This window comes from Salvelinus alpinus, chromosome 15 (assembly GCF_045679555.1).
Source record: "Salvelinus alpinus chromosome 15, SLU_Salpinus.1, whole genome shotgun sequence".
NCBI classification, from domain to species: domain Eukaryota; kingdom Metazoa; phylum Chordata; class Actinopteri; order Salmoniformes; family Salmonidae; genus Salvelinus; species Salvelinus alpinus.
In genome coordinates, this window is record NC_092100.1 from 19,275,572 (window position 1) to 19,293,510 (window position 17,939).

General features: G+C 42.6%; 1 protein-coding gene across 3 annotated transcripts in view; it reads right to left on the bottom strand.

Annotated features, from left to right (window-relative positions):
- LOC139539655 (ankyrin repeat domain-containing protein 13C-A) overlaps positions 1-17,939 on the bottom strand; it is a 58,033-nt gene that overhangs the window by 34,629 nt on the left and 5,465 nt on the right. Inside the window, exons 3-4 of one of the 3 annotated variants that reach the window (XM_071342804.1) lie at positions 6,445-6,569; positions 4,553-4,657 (exon numbers count right to left, since the gene is read on the bottom strand). The exons of 1 other annotated variant lie outside the window; for it this stretch is intronic. In XM_071342804.1, the coding sequence (XP_071198905.1) occupies positions 4,553-4,657; positions 6,445-6,502 (163 nt within the window). In that variant the 5' untranslated portion in view covers positions 6,503-6,569. The remainder of the gene's footprint in view (positions 1-4,552; positions 4,658-6,444; positions 6,570-17,939) is intronic. One more of the 3 variants, XM_071342802.1, reaches the window with a different exon arrangement.

A 17,939-nucleotide genomic window follows, 5' to 3' on the forward strand; every position in this document is an offset into this window, starting at 1 on the left:
ATTCAATATAGACAAGGAATATACAATAATGTGTGTGTTATTAGTTTAAGCACATTATGTTTGTCTATTGTTATGACTTTGATGAAGATCAGATCAAATTTGATTACCAATTTATGCAGAAATCCAGGTAATTCCAAAGGGTTCACATACTTTTTCTTCCCACTGTATCTAACAAGTAATATCTAACAATTTCACAACAATACACACAAATCTAAAGGAATGGAATTAAGAATATATAAATATTTGGGCGAGCAGTGTCAGAGCGGCAGACTAAGAATAGGATAGAATGATGCAAAAAATATAAACATTATTAAAGTGACTAGTGTTCCATTATTAAAATGGACAGTGATTTCAGGTCTATGTATATAGGGCAGCAGTCTCTAATGTGCTAGGGATGGCAATTTAACAGTCTGATGGCCTTGAGATAGAAGCTGTTTCAGTTTTTTGGTCCCAGCTTTGATGCACCTGTACTGACCTTGCCTTCTGGATGATAGCCGGGTGAGCAGGCAGTGGCTCGGGTGGTTGTTGTCCTTGATGATCTTTTTGGCATTCCTGTGACATCAGGTGCTGTATGTGTCCTGGAGAGCAGGTAGTTTGCCCCCGGTGATGTGTTTGGCAGACCGCACCACCCTCTGGAGAGCCCTGCAGCCCGACAGGATGCTCTCAATTGTGCATCTGTAAAAGTTTGTAAGGGTTTAATGTGTCAAGCCAAATTTCTTCGGCGTCCTGAAGTTGAAGAGGCACTGTTGCGCCTTCAGCAACGCTGTCTGTGTGGGTGGACCATTTCAGTTTGTCAGTGATGTGTAAGCCGAGGAACTTGAAGCTTTTCACCTTGTCCACTGCGGTCACGTCGGTGTGGAATGGGGGGGTGCTCCCTCTGCTGTTTCCTGAATTACACGATCATCTCCTTTGTTTTGTTGACGTTGGGTGAGAGTTTATTTTCCTGGCACCACACTCCCAGGGCCCTCACCTCCTCCCTATAGGCTGCCTCGTCATTGTTGGTAATCAGGCCTACTATTGTTGTGTCGTCTGCACACTTGATGATTGAGTTGGAGGCGTGCGTGGCCACGCAGTCATGGGTGAACATGAAGTACAGGAGGGGGCTGAGCATGCATCCTTGTGGGGCCCCATTGTTGAGGATCAGTGAAGTGAAGGTGTTGTTTCCCATCTGAGTTCACAACAATCGAATGTTCTGCTTTTTAGGGGAAACGGAAAGAGAGCCTGTGACGCGACTTCCGCTTTTGGACATTAAAACTTCTTATGGCTAGGGGGCAGCATTTTCACGTTTGGATGAAAAGCGTGCCCAGAGTAAACGGCCTGCTACTCAGTCCCAGTTGCTAATGTATGCATATTATTAGTAGATTAGGATAGAAAACACTCTGAAGTTTCTAAAATTGTTTGAATGATGTCTGTGAGTATAACAGAAAATCTGAGGTTGGTCATTTTTCAACTCATTCCCTATTGAAGATACAGTGGGATATGGGTAATGTTGCACTTCCTAAGGCTTCCACTAGATGTCAACAGTCTTTAGAACCTTGTCTGATGCTTCTACTGTGAAGTAGGGCCGAATGAGAGGGGAATGAGTCAGAGGTCTGGCAGAATGCTTTGAGCTTGTGACGCTCGTTCACATGAGAGCGCGCTCTGTTCCATTTGCTTTTCTGAAGACAAAGGAATTCTCCGGTTGGAACATTATTGAAGATTTATGTTAAAAACATCCTAAAGATTGATTCTATACTTCGTTTGACATGTTTCTACGACCTGTAATATAACTTTTTGGACTTTCGTCCGTACTTTCCGCTGGACTTGCACGCGCATCGTGAGTTTGGATTTGTTTACCAAACGCACTAACAAAAGGAGGTATTTGGACATAAATGATGAAATGTATGGAACAAATCAAACATTTATTGTGGAACTGGGATTCCTGGGAGTGCATTCTGACGAAGATCATCAAAGGTAAGTGAATATTTATAATGCTATTTCTGACTTATGTTGACTCCAACATGGCGGATATCTTCTTGGGTTGTGTTGGTCTCTGAGCGCCGTACTCAGATTATTGCATGGTTTGCTTTTTCCGTAAAGTTATTTTGAAATCTGACACAGCGGTTGCATTAAGGAGAAGCATATCTTTAAATCTGTGAATAACACTTGTATCTTTTATCAATGTTTATTATGAGTATTTCTGTGATTTGATGTGGCTCTGTGCACATTCACAGGATGTTTTGGAGGCAAAGCCAAATGTAAACTGAGGTTTTTGGATATAAATATGAACTTGATCGAACAAAACATACATGTATTGTGTAACATGTTGTCCCGGGAGTGTCATCTGATCAAGAATATCAAAGGTTATTGATTCATTTTATCAATATTTCAGCTTTTTGTGACTCCTCTCTTTGGTTGGAAAATCACTGTATGCTTTCTGTGACTAGTTGCTGACCTAACATAAATGATATGTTCTGCTTTCGCCGAAAAGCTTTTTTGAAATCGGACACTGTGGTTGGATTAACGAGAATTTTATCGTTAAAATGGTGTCTAATACTTGTATGTTTGAGAAAATTGAATTATGAGATTTCTGTTGATTGAATTTGGCATCCTGCAATTTCATTGGCTGTTGGCGAGGGGTTCCCGCTAGCGGAACCCCAGTCCTAGACAGGTTAACAAGGCGACACACCACATTTACTGGATTGGTTGAACAGTGCAGAAGAGAACCTCCCGTCAGTTTTTTCCCCCAAGACCAGTATATAGAGGTTCTAGTTTCAGGTGTTTCTTTTACGCCTGCTACATAGATAGCCATGCACAGTACACATTACAGAAGGCAGCCATGGTATACTCTGCTCTCCAGTGTATGCATCCCACTCAAGGTACAGTACATACCACAGGATTGCCTGTCCCCCTTTATAACTCAACCACAAACCCAAAGAAACCCATCAAAGCACACTCCCCCTCCCATAGCCGTACTGTCAGGATCCATGGGAAGAAAGAGGGAGAATCATACAATACATCAGGCTTCTTACACACCCAAAAGATATCAAAGGCGGCCATAGAGGGAGGAGGTTGGAGTTTTTATGATCTAAAATGCAGTGTGTTCTTGAAGAATGAGAAAGGTCAGTCAGAGGAAATGTATGCTTCTCATGACTCAGCTAACGTTATTCTGACCAGCAGAAGTTCACAAGGCTAGAGACAGTGATGAACAGCCAAATGAAAGAGACAAGGGGAGGAAAGACAAACACAGTTAAAAAGATATGCTATCCTAGTCCCTTTTTAAGTGCAATGTTCCAATATCGCGTCTCCTTCCTGAGCAGTATGACGGCTGCGTGGTCCTATGGTGGTTATACTTGCGTACTATTGTTTGTGCAGATGAACGTGGTACCTTGAGGCGTTTGAAAATGTCTCCCAAGGATGAACCAGACATGTGGAGGTCTACAAAAGAAAAATCTGAGGTTTTGGCTGATTTCTTGTGATTTTCCCATGATGTCAAGCAGAGGCACTGAGTTTGAAGGTAGGCCTTAAAATACATCCACAGGTACACCTGCAATTGACTAAAATTATGTAAATTAGTCTATCAGAAGCTTCTAAAGCCATGACATAATTTTCGGGAATTTTCAAGCTTTTTAAAGGCACAGTCAATTTAATGTATGTAAACTTCTAACCCGCTGGAATTGTGATACAGTGAAATAATGTCTGTAAACAATTGTTGGAAAAATTACTTGTGTCATGCACAAAGTAGTTGTCCTAACCGACTTGCCAAACTATAGTTTGTTAACAAGAAATTTGTGGAGTGGTTGAAAAATGAGTTTTAATGACGCCAACATAAGTGTATGTAAACTTCCGACTTCAACTGTAGCTCTACAAGCTTGGGGGCTTGACATAACACTACTAGGCCATGCTTGGGACAAACAGGGGAGAGACAGAGGCGTGCCTATACCCAGCCTATGAGAGATGCATTTCCTAATAAATTATCTTTCATCTGAACACATAAGCCTGAGACCCTTGAGGAATTTCTCCCCTGATGGACAAAAGGGGCAGCTTGGTGCCAACTCTGAGAGCCATGCACAGAAGCATCTGCCAATTTCATGGCAGGTTTCCCCCCTAGTTGTTGTTCTCTCCCACACAGCTGGGGCATTCAAGCAAACAAGCATGACTTCTGACACCAAAATGCTTCATTGAGACCAATCAAATAATTTTTATCCATTAAGCTTAAGATCACTTTATTGATCAATTGGACACAAGGTCCAACCAAAAATTTGGTGAGGTGCGGGGGGCTGCCACACTGGGCGCCCAGGGAGCTGTTGTTGTGAGGGACTAAGTGCCTTGCTCAAGGGCACAACGGCAGGCAATGGCATCTAGGATTTGATACCAGCAACCCACCGGTTGCCAGCTCACTTCAACAGATTTTTCCCGTCAGACCCGTGGTTTGAACTGGCAACCCTCCGGTTGCTGGCTTGCCTCTCTGACCGCTAGGCTACCTGCCATCTATGATAGGGTGAACACTGGTCAGGATTTAGGGGCCACTGGGCACAGTAGAGCCAGTCTGAGTCAGGGAGCGGTTGCTTACTCATCTGTCGATCTCCGTAGCTGATCGCTTCTGCCAGGGGACTCCATCCCTGAGCGTTCTTCACCTTTACTGGTGCATTGTGGGCCAGCAGCAGATGGGCGCACTCTGTGGGAAAAATAAAAAGGCAACAGTAATTGACTTACAGGTCATTACAGAGAGACAAGGCTAGTGGGAGAGAGCACTGCCTTCTTAGTTCATTGACAATTTGATGATGGTTAATCTAATTTGCGCTGCTACGTAGCCCAGTGTAGGCTGACTAGAGCAGTGTTTCCCCAACTCAGGGTAGGCCATCATTGTAAAATAAGAATTTGTTCTTAACTGACTTGCCTAGTTAAATAACAAAAATGTAAAATGTAAGTACCCCCAACAGCACACACTTTTGTTGTAGCCCCAGACAAGCACACCTAATTCAACTTGTCAACTAATCGTCAAGCCCTCAATGAGGTGAATCTTTTTTTTTTGTATAGGGCTACAACAAAAATATGTGCTGTTGTGGGTACTTGAGGACCGGAGTTGGGAAACACTGGACTGGAGAGACATGGGTCAAGCATTGCAAAGACAACAAATTAATAACCTCCAAAAATCTTTAACAAGCGGGTTCTGTGTAAGCGTTTCTTAATAGTCTAAAGTCAACAGTACACTATTTTTCCCACTAAACGCTTCATCAGCCCTTCGTTGTCATGACAACTATTTCATTCAAACTCCACCGAGCTTCCCTATCAAAAAGACAAAAGAGGCACCGGAAGCTAATATTAATTCCAACCTGACACCATGCCCATTTCGGAACAAGCTCTAAATTAGAATTTTAACTTCTCTTCTCCAGGGAACGGTTCCAAAAATGGAAGTCTGCAATAAAATGAATTGACACGGTAGAATGGCTTCACTTGAAATATAATTCACTTAAAATAATTATTGAAAAATATAAAATTTTGGTCACATACACCTTCGAAAGGGCCTCATAGGATTGTCTCTGAAATATTAGCCATCCCAATCCAACTATTTCATTATGATTTTATAAAGGGTTTATTATACTCTCATACATTCCACTGTTAGGCTATCTATTTTCAGTGTAGCCTGCAAGTTATTTTGACTAATACAGGAGCCAAATGCTTTGTAGCTGTAGAGGACGATTCATCTTAAACTTACAACTGTATTAGCTTATAGCTATAGGATCCCTTCTGATGAGCCACACACACACATCTGGCTCTGCAATGCAAAACAACTATGAAGGCTGTAGGAAATTCAATTGTTTTTAAATCTGGCTTGACCACAACATGTCCTAAGCCAGGAAATAAACAGACATCAATTAATTTGTATTCTGATGGGACAATTCAACAGCCCAAACCCCCAGGTGTTGCCTATATGTCAACAACAAGCAGCACCGCAGTGAGTGAAATACAGAGCTTCTGTACTTCCTGGGATGGGCACTTTGTCAGCAACAGAGCCAAAATGGGGCCTGTTGTTTCGACTGTCAATATAACAGTGACATCTCTTAAAATTGTGGCCTCCATGCAATTCTGTTTCAGCTTTGGCTAATGCCATTCATAAATTGTATTGAGAGATTCACATACAAAAGATAATTGGAATTTGTCAAAATTCCACTGAATGGAAAATATATAGGCCAGCCATTTCATGGGCAGGAACTGGGACTATCATCACTCCTTTTTGGCAACCTGTTACAATGGATGACTCTAAATCATTGAACAAAATCCACATGGATGCTCTTCTGTGTAGAACAATAGTGTCTTTCTTTATCCCGGGAACACGGGTCAACCAGAAAACCCTATTACCCAAATGAATGAACCTAAGTAGTATACTCTCTCATTCAAGTCCAAACTTGTTGTTCTGCCTTGTTACTCAGCCAAATGTCACAGTGAATGCACAAGACATACCTCCCTCAGTCATAGAGAATGGAAAGTTCTCCTCCTGATGCAAGGGCAGACGGGCCATCTGGCATTTTGGGTAAATGCTATAGTGATGCCTCCTGAATGTAGTCTAGAAGAGGCCATCTTATTGCCTAAGGAAAATTGAAATGATACATTCAAAGTAGTTTCACAAATGGGAGGTATTAGGTAGAGAGGATAGTTGGAAGCTCAGCTTCCATCCTCAGGAAGTTGAAAAGGTTTGGCATGGGCCCTCAAATCCTTAAAAAGTTCTACAGCTGCACCATTGAGAGCATCTTGACTGGCTGCATCACCGCTTGGTATGGCAACAGCACCGTCCTGGATCGCATGGCGCTACAGAGGGTGGTGAGGACAGCCCAGTACATCACTGGAGCTGAGCTCCCTGCCATCCAGGACCTCTATATCAGGCGGTGTGAAAGGAAGGCCAGGAAAATCATTAAAGACAGCCACCGAAGCCATAGATTGTTTTCTCTGCTTCCGCACGGCAAGCGGTACCGGTGTATCAAGTATGACACAATCAGGCTCCTGAACAGCTTCTATCCCCATGCCATAAGACTGCGAAATAGCTAACAGAATATCTACACGGACTGAGTTGACCCTAGTATTTTATTTATTTTTTGCACTCTATGCACACTCACAGGATTCTACACACATGCACTCCAACACACATAGCATGCTCCCACGTTTATACTGGTTCTACACACACACACACACACACACACACACACACACACACACACACACACACACACACACACACACACACACACACACACACACACACACACACACACACACACACACACACACACACACACACACACACACACACACACATAATCATCACACTGCTGCAAATCTGTTTATTATATATCCTGATGCCTTTTTGCAAATGAATATTCCAAACAAAACGGAAATATTGACATAAGAATTCAGACCCTTTACTCACAACTTTGTTGAAGCACCTTTGGCAGCGATTACAGCCTCAAGTCTTCTTGGGTGTGACTTTACAATCTTGGCACACCTGTATTTGGGGAGTCTCCCATTCTTCTCTGCAGATCCTCTCAAGCTCGGTCAGGTTGGATGGGGAGCATCGCTGCACAGCTATTTTCGGTCTCGCCAGAGATATTCGATCGGGTTCAAATCCGGGATCTGGCTGGGCCACTCAAGGACATTCAGAGACTTGCCCTGAGGCTACTCCTGCGCTGCCTTGGCTGTGTGCTTAGGGTCGTTGTCCTGTCGGAAAGTGAACCTTTGCCCCAGTCTAAAGGTCCTAAGCGCTCTGGAGCAGGTTTTCATCAAGGATCACTCTGTACTTTGCTCATTTCATCGTTCCCTTTATCCTGACGAGTCTCCCAGTCCCTGCCGCTGAAAAACATCCTCACAGCACGATGCTGCCACCATCATGCTTCACTGTAGAGATGGTGCCTGGTTTCCTCCAGAACTGACACATGGCATTCAGGCCAAAGAGTTCAATCTTGGTTTCATCAGACCAGATAATGTTATTTCTCATGGTCTGAGAGTCCTTTAGGTGCATTTTACTGAGGAGTGGCTTCTGTATGGTCACTTTACCATAAAGACCTGATTGGTGGAGTGCTGCAGATATGGTTGTCCTTCTGGAAGGTTCTCCCATCTCCACAGAGGAACTCTAGAGCTCTGTCAGAGTGGCCATCGGGTTCTTGGTCACCTCCCTGACCAAGGCCCTTCTCCCCCGATTGCTCAGTTTGGCCAGGCGGCCAGCTCTAGGAAGAGTCTTGGTGGTTCCAAACGTCTTCCATTTAAGAATGATGGAGGCCACCGTGTTCTTGGGGAACTTCAATGCTGCAGACATTTTTTGGTACCCTTCACCAGATTTGTGCCTCGACACAATCCTGCCTCGGAACTCTACGAACAAATCCTTCTACCTCATGGCTTGGTTTTTACTCTGAAAAAGCACTGTCAACTGTGGAACCTAATATAGACAGGTGTGTGCTTTCCAAATCATGTCCAATCGATTGAAAATACCACCGGTGGACTCCAATCAAGTTGTAGAAACATCTCAAGGATGATCAATGGAAACAGGATGCACCTGAGCTTAATTTCGAGTCAAATAGCAAAGGGTCAATACTTACAGTACCTGTCAAAAGTTTGGACACACCTACAAATTCCAGGGTTTTAATTTATTTTTACTATTTTCTACATTGTAGAATAATACTGAAGACATCAACACTATGAAATAACACATATGGAATCATGTAGTAACCAAAAACAGTTAAACAAGTCAAATTAGATTGCCTTGATGACAGCTTTATTTAATAACGGGCTCCTGAGTGGCGCAGTAGGAATCTCAGTGCTTTAGGCGTCACTACAGACACACTGGTTCGAATCCAGGCTATATCACAACCGGCAGTGTTGGGAGCCCCATAGGGCGGCACACATTTGGCCCAGCATCGTCATGGTTTGGCCGGTGTAGGCCTGCAGGAAGGAGCCTGCAGGAAGGGTACCACATGAGTGAGGTGGATGTCTTCCCTGTAACACACAGTGTTGAGATTGCCTGCAATGACAACAGGCTCAGTCCGATGATGCTGTGACACACCGCCCCAGACCATGACGGACCCTCCACCTCAAAAATCGATCCCGCTCCAGAATACAGGCCTCGATGTAACGTTCATTCCTTCGTCGATAAACGTGAATCCGACCATCACCCCTGGTGAGACAAAACCGCGACTCGTCAGTACTTTTTTGCCAGTCCTGTCTGGTCCAGCGACGGTGAGTTTGTGCCCATAGGCGACATTGTTGCAGGTGATGGCTGGTGAGGACCTACCTTACAACAGGCCTACAAGCCCTCAGTCCAGCCTCTCTCAGCCTATTGCGGACAGTCTGACTACTGATGGAGGGATTGTGCGTTCCTGGTGTAACTAGGGCAGTTGTTGTTGCCATCCTGTACCTGTCCCGCAGGTGTGATGTTCGGATGTACCGATCCTGTGCAGGTGTTGTTACACGTGGTCTGCCACTGCGAGGACGATCAGCCGTCCGTCCTGTCTCCCTGTAGAGCTGTCTTAGGCATCTCACAGTATTCACGCAGATGAGAAGGGACCCTGAGCATCTATCTTTTGGTGTTTTTCAGAGTCAGTAGAAAGGCCTCTTTAGTGTCCTAAGTTTTCATAACTGTGACCTAAATTGCCTACCGTCTGTAAGCTGTTAGTGTCTTAACGACCGTTCCACAGGTGCATGTTCATTAATTGTTTATGGTTCATTGAACAAGCATGGGAAACAGTGTTTAAACCATTTACAATGAAGGTCTGTGAAGTCATTTGGATTTTTACGAATTATCTTTGAAAGACAGGGTCCTGAAAAAGGGTTGTTTCTTTTTTTGCTGAGATATATATGTATATAGACACACATACACACACCTCTATCACTCTAGAATCCCTGCACATTGTAAATATGGAGTGGAACTGATCCTGTATATAGCTTCTCATTTTCTCATGTTCTTATTTCTATTTCTCGTTTGTTTTTGTTCTACCATATATCATTTTTTTGTGCAACATTGATATTGATTACTGGATTGTTGGGTTTGGAGCTTGTAAGAAAGTCATTTCACTGTACTTGTGCACATGACATTAAAACGTTACTTGAAAACATACTTAGAGAGAATACGAGTAGAAGTGTGAGGTAGAAATAGAGAACAGGTGAAAAAAGAGAAGTAAAACATGTTTTAATGAGGGGAACATATTGTTTTTTTTCACATTTTTTAACCTAACTAGGGCAAGACAGTTAAGAACAAATACTTATTTTACAATGACAGCCTACGCCGGCCAATGTAGCCTAATGTATAATTAAATCTGAAGAATATGAAGAATAATGAAGTTTCCTATTTTATAAAATATTAAGTAAAATATTAAGTTGTGCTCTGATGATGGGGTGATGTTGAGTCACAAAAAGCCTTGCGTCCATCTCCAAACTGAAAAGCAAAAAGCTAACACATGTCAGTGAGTGTTGCATCAGCATGATCCGTGCTTATCTTCTTTGTCCAGGGCCAAGCCAGCTGATAAGGGAGTTTAATGTGTAGAGGAAACTGAGTTTGCCTGCCCGGCCGCCGTGGTCTTGGCAGCTAAGTGCATGACTAGCATCCTACTGGATGACATAAGACAGCCAGCCCTATTCTCTGATTGTGTAATGAAAACTCTTTACATAAGCCTGAGCAAGCAAGCATACAGGCTAGATTAGGCAGAGAACTGCAGAGCATGTCTGTCAGGCAAGGCCCTAGGAGCAGGGTTTGGCAATCCAGGGAAGAGTTCTATACTAGGGTAGGCTAGTCCTACACTCTTAGAAAAACAAAAGTGCAATCTAGAACCCAAAATGGTTATTCGGCTGTCTCCATAGGAGAACCCTTTGAATAACATTTTGGGGGTTCCAGGTAGAACCCTTTTGGGTTCAATGAAGAACCCTTTCCACAGACGGTTCTACGTTGTACTGAAAAGGGTTCTACCTGGAACCAAAAAGGGTTATCCTATGGGAACAGCTGAAGAACCGTTTTGGAACACTTTTTTCTAAGTGTACTGACTGGACCACGGATGTACAACCTCATCGGTAAGACCAGATGGTATCTGCAGATAAGTTCTCTTATCGCGACCTCTACAGTACTCAACCGTGAAAATAATTTGGTTTGACATGAATCTACTCTACAGATATTTGGGGAATGAGAATAAAGGATTTTGCTCAGCCTGAAGAAATTAGACAACTTCTAAACAAAAACAGGCCGAAGGCAGAAATGTTAGCACAAACTACAGTGCAGCATGAGATTCGTTGCAAGGTAGTGAGTAGGGTTGCACATTTTGCAGAATATTCAGAGGTGGAAACTTTCCGTGGGAATATGGGAATTAATGGAAATATATGCTAATTAAATATGAATACCATTTAAATGTTTTTGTTTTTTACATTGTATATATTTGAAGGGAAAATGAACCCGCACACTGCTCTTGATAGCTTATTAAAGATCAGTGATACGATCTTTAATAAGCTTACGTATCGGCCTCGCAGCCTTCGTCGTTTAAAAAATGAGCACCCTTATGTAGACCTAGCCCACCCACATCCGTTCCACGCATCGAAAAGGGGTTGGAGGCGAAGGAAAAACAAATAAGTGCTACCAAATATAACAATATGCATTTCATAAATATTCGAATAAAGTGTGTAAATAAGACGTATTAAACACGTCTGTAAAACCACAATGAGGACATAGCAAGTTTTCATTAATCATTGGGTACATCGTACGAAAAACAGAGTCATCTTAAATGGGGACATAATTCATGTTCAAATTCACAACATAACATACATAGGCATTTCATCATTAAGTCCTTTAGGAAATAATGTCTGGAGGGTGAAAATCCCAAAACAGTATATTTTACTCAGAGTATTATTAATATCACCTCCCCTGTCTGATATCTTAACTTTCTCTATACCACAAAATCTAAAAGGTAGACATGTCATGCTTTAGGTCATTAAAATGTCCTGCGACTGGATAATCTCTGTCGTTTCTCCTGATTGAAATGTTATGTTCACTAATTCTCTGTTTGAGAGGACGAGAGGTTTTACCGACATAGCACAGCCCACATGGACATTTAATAATGTAAATAACATGGGTGGTGGAACACGTAATAATGTAATTTATTTGGAACCGTTTTCCTGTGTGTGGGTGGCAGAAATATTCACACTTCATCATATTGTTGAACTAAGCGCATCCTCTGCATTTATAGCTACCATTTGGAAGAGGGCGTAAAAGAGCCTGGCTGATTGTCTTTTGTTGCTGGCAGTTGGCATGAACCAATGTATCGCGTAAATTGCGACCTCTCCTATACACAATAAGTGGTGGATTTTTAAATTCAGCCGGCAAAACTGGGTCCGATGGTAAAATAGGCCAGTGTTCCTTGACCGCATCTCCCACTTTTCGCGAGTTCAAAGTATATGTGGTTGTGAACATTACGGAGTGCTCTTTAGCGGGTCTTTTTGTAGCAGTTCATTTCGTGTTTTTCCCAAAGCCAAATTAAGAGCTTCATCCACACATTGTGGCGAATAGCCTCTTCTTAGAAACCTAATGCGCATCTCCGCTGCTTTTTCTAGATAATCCTCTGTGGAGTGGCATACACGGCGCAGTCTGAAAAACTGGCTTCTTGGATGTCCTCTTTTTAAAGGCTCAGGATGGAAGCTGTCCCCCTGTAATAGAGTATTTCTGTCCGTTTCTTTTCTATACTGAGTTGTAAACAGGGTTCCATTTAATTTCTCAATCCACATAGAGGTAATAAACACGTTGAGTGTCACATTCAATAGTGAATTTGAGATTGGGGACAATGTCATTAAGTAGCGTCATAAAATCTGACAGCTCTTTTTCCGTTCCTTCCCATATGCAAAAAATATCGTCAATATATCGATACCACTTCAGGACTTTATTCAAAAATTGATTTTCGTTTTCATTATTAACAAAACGTTTTTCAAAAAGACCCACATTAAGGTTAGCATAACTTTGTGTAATTTCGGCAAAATGTACAGGCATGGACGTTTGGCACATTTGCAGCAAAGATATTCAGGTTTTGAGATAAGGTGGTTTAATAGGGCTTGCTCCAGATTAGAGCATATTTCCCTTTGGAACACCTGTGTGGGATCAACACTCAGTGTTCTATTGAAATGTTCATTGCTGAGTTGTCTCTGAATTTCTTCTTTATATTTTTCATCGTCTAAAACAACCACAGCACCCCCCTTATCTGCTGGTTTAATAACCAAGGATGAATCTTTCATTGTATATACAGTGGGTCAAAAAAGTATTTAGTCAGCCACCAATTGTGCAAGTTCTCCCACTTAAAAAGATGAGAGAGGCCTGTAATTTTCATCATAGGTACACTTCAAAAAAAAAATCCTGAAAATCACATTGTAGGATTTTTAATGAATTTATTTGCAAATTATGGTGGAAAATAAGTATTTGGTCAATAACAAAAGTTTATCTCAATACTTTGTTATATACCCTTTGTTGGCAATGACAGAGGTCAAACGTTTTCTGGAAGTCTTCACAAGGTTTTCACACACTGTTGCTGGTATTTTGGCCCATTCCTCCATGCAGATCTCCTCTAGAGCAGTGATGTTTTGGGGCTGTTGCTGGGCAACACGGACTTTCAACTCCCTCCAAAGATGTTCTATGGGGTTGAGATCTGGAGACTGGCTAGGCCACTCCAGGACCTTGAAATGCTTCTTACGAAGCCACTCCTTCGTTGCCTGGGCGGTGTGTTTGGGATCATTGTCATGCTGAAAGATCCAGCCACGTTTCATCTTCAATGCCCTTGCTGATGGAAGGAGGTTTTCACTCAAAATCTCATGATACATGGCCCCATTCATTCTTTCCTTTACACGGATCAGTCGTCCTGGTCCCTTTGCAGAAAAACAGCCCCAAAGCATGATGTTTCCACACCCATGCTTCACAATAGGTATGGTGTTCTTTGGATGGAACTCAGCATTCTTTGTCCTCCAAACACGACGAGTTGAGTTTTTACCAAAAAGTTATATTTTGGTTTCATCTGACCATATGACATTCTCCCAATCTTCTTCTGGATCATCCAAATGCTCTCTAGCAAACTTCAGACGGGCCTGGTCATGTACTGGCTTAAGCAGGGGGACATGTCTGGCACTGCAGGATTTGAGTCCCTGGGGGCGTAGTGTGTTACTGATGGTAGGCTTTGTTACTTTGGTCCCAGCTCTCTGCAGGTCATTCTCTAGGTCCCCCCGTGTGGTCTGGGATTTTTGCTCACCGTTCTTGTGATCATTTTGACCCCACGGGGTGAGATCTTGCGTGGAGCCCCAGATCGAGGGAGATTATCAGTGGTCTTGTATGTCTTCCATTTCCTAATAATTGCTCCCACAGTTGATTTCTTCAAACCAAGCTGCTTACCTATTGCAGATTCAGTCTTCCCAGCCTGGTGCAGGTCTACAATTTTGTTTCTGGTGTCCTTTGACAGCTCTTTGGTCTTGGCCATAGTGGAGTTTGGAGTGTGACTGTTTGAGGTTGTGGACAGGTGTCTTTTATACTGATAACAAGTTCAAACAGGTGCCATTAATACAGGTAACGAGTGGAGGACAGAGGAGCCTCTTAAAGAAGTTACAGGTCTGTGAGAGCCAGAAATCTTGCTTGTTTGTAGGTGACCAAATACTTATTTTCCACCATAATTTGCAAATAAATTCATTAAAAATCCTACAATGTGATTTTCTGGATTTTTTTTCCTCATTTTGTTTGTCATAGTTGAAGTGTACCTATGATGAAAATTACAGGCCTCTCATCTTTTTAAGTGGGAGAACTTGCACAATTGGTGGCTGACTAAATACTTTTTTGCCCCACTGTATTTACCATATCATATGGAGAAAGAAACATACACCGTTTACCTTATCATAAGTAAACATAATTGCAAATGATTAAATCTTTCCAATAGAAACACAATCATAAAAATGTAGTTACGAATTGAACTTTAATTAAATGAGTTGACTCTTCACATGGGATGATTTCACTGAACAACAAAAGGGAATATTGAATGATCCCCAATGATCCATTGCATGTCCCAAAAACGTTTTCAACATACATCTGTAAAATGATAGTCTGGAAACTAGAGCTTTGGTTGTCTTCCTCTCAGGCTTTCATGTCTTTTCCTTGGACCTCCTCAATGTCCACCTCTTGAACATCAGACTCTGACACCTCATCTTCACTCATCTTCACTGTTATCAGGCTCAAAAAGCCTCAAATTTTCCCAGATGGCCACCAATTTTTCAACCCTTTTATTTGTCAGCCTGTTGCGTGCTTTGGTGTGTGTGTGTTCCCAAACAAGGACCAGTTGCGCTCTGAGGTAGCTGATGTAGGTGGGATTTGGAGGATGATGGGAGCAACAGGGAAAGAGCTTCAGATCGACAAAGTCCCTTCCACCAGGTGGCTGATGAGATATGTTGGCACAACTGCGAAATTGCATCTCCATCCCAAAGCTCTTGCTTGGAAGTGTACTTCGCCAGACTGCCAAGAACCTTGCCCTCATCCAGGCCAAGGTGGCGGGACACGGTAGTGATGACACCATAGGCCTTGTTGATCTCTGCGCCAGACAGGATAGGGAGGTCCAACATGTACGCTGCAGTGTGTATGGGCTTCAGGCAGAAGTCTTCACACTTTTTGATGTATTTCAGAACTGCAGTTTCCTCTGCTTGGAGCAACAGTGAAGTGGGCAGGGCAGTACGGATTACTTCTCTTACATCTGCAAGCACAGTCTGCACATCAGACCGGATGGCATTGTCTCCCTTAATATGTGCAATGGCTACTGCTATAGGTTTCAGGAGTTTCAGGCTGCTTACCACTCTCTCTCAAAATACATCATCCAGGAGGATCCTCTTGATGGGGCTGTCCATGTCGGCAGACTGTGATATGGCCATTTCTTGGAGAGACTCCTTCCCCTCCAGGAGACTGTCAAACATGATAACAACACCACCCCAACGGGTGTTGGTGGGCAGCTTCAATGTGGTGCTCTTATTCTTCTCACTTTGCTTGGTGAGGTAGATTGCTGCTATAACTTGATGACCCTTCACATACATAACAATTTCCTTGGCTCTCTTGTAGAGTGTATCCATTGTTTTCAGTGCCATGATGTCCTTGAGGAGCACATTCAATGCATGAGCAGCACAGTCAATGGGTGTGATGTGAGGGTAGGACTCCTCCACTTTAGACCAAGCAGCCTTCATGTTTGCAGCATTGTCTGTCACCAGTGCAAATACCTTCTGTGGTCCAAGGTCATTGATGACTGCCTTCAGCTCATCTGCAATGTAGAGACCGGTGTGTCTGTTGTCCCTTGTGTCTGTGCTCTTTTAAAATACTGGTTGAGGGGTGCAGATGATGTAGTTAATTATGCCTTGCCACGAACATTCAACCACCCATCAGAGATGATAGCAATACAGTCTGCTTTCTCTATGATTTGCTTGACCGTCACTTGAACTCTGCATCCAGCAAATGAGTAGATAAAGCATGTCTGGTTGGAGGGGTGTATGCTGGGCAAAGAACATTCAGAAATCTCTTCCAATACACATTGCCTGTGAGCATCAGAGGTGAACCAGTTGCATACACAGCTCGGGCAAGACATTCATCAGCATTTCTCTGCCTATGTTCCTCCACTGAGTCAAAAAAACTTCTGATTCCAGGAGGACCATGAGCTGTTGCTATCGATAAGGTGTCTGTTTCATCATTTTCACCTCAAATAGAAGTAGAGGGACTTTTGTCAGGTTGCTTGTTGTGAGGGAACTTTATGCACCTGCCCAGATGATTCTGCATCTTTGTTGCATTCTTCACATATGATTTGGCACAGTATTTGCAAATGTACACAGCTTTTCCATCTACATTAGCTGCAGTGAAATGTCTCCACACATCAGATAGTGCCCGTGGCATTTTCCTTTAAAGATTAGGAAAAAAATGAGTAAAAAAAACAAATACAACTCCATGTACATATAAATAGTTAAGCCGTTAGATTAAACAACTCCTTTGTAAGATAAATGTTTTAAAATTAAACATGTATGGAAACAGGTGAATTAACACTCCTCAGTTAGCAGGCTCAAGCAAGCTAAAACCAACATGGTAGCAAAAACTAACTAGCAGAAATTGTTAACGAGTTAGAAATGATTTAAACACACTTTGCTGTAGGCTACTATTTACTAGTTAACAAAAAATCATGTATGTCATATAACATATATTCACCCCACCCAGTATTGTAATCAAAACTTACCAGAAAGCATTTAGTCCTTGGCTCAGACAGTGTAGTAGTGTGGGCTCAATAGCATCTCATTAGTGTGCAGGATCTTGAGAATCAGCTGTACATGTGATGGAAAAGTGCACTACACATGTGATGGAAGAATGCACTGTGCATGCAGAGGGTTGCAATTCCATTGAATTGGGGATAGTTTAAGCAAAATATGCCACAAGACCTAGAACTGCCCTGTGTATCCCACAAAAAAAAGGTTCACTGTTATAAGCTAACTTTTTTGATGAATTTAAGCAAAATTCCCCAAATTCCGGAGCTTAACTTCCCATGGATTTACCGGAAAGTTTCCGACCCTTTGCAACCCTAGTAGTGAGGGAGTTTGTTTTTTTCCAAGCGCAGTGTAAGAGAGTTTTTTTCCAAACGCAGTGTGAGGGAGTTTTTTTCCAAATGCAGTGTGAGGGAGTTTTTTCCCCAAGCGCAGTGTGAGGGAGTTTTTTTCCCAAGCGCAGTGTGAGGGAGTTTTTTCCAAGCGCAGTGTGAGGGAGTTTTTTCCAAGCGCAGTGTGAGGGAGTTTCTTTCCAAACGCAGTTTGAGGGAGTTTCTTTCCAAACGCAGTGTGAGGGAGTTTCTTTCCAAGCGCAGTGTGAAGGAGTTTCTGTCTATTATCTGTCCATTGATTGAACTTCAACACACCATGAACATTTCCCTTCTAATACATATCAAACCAAAACACTGCCTCAAAAC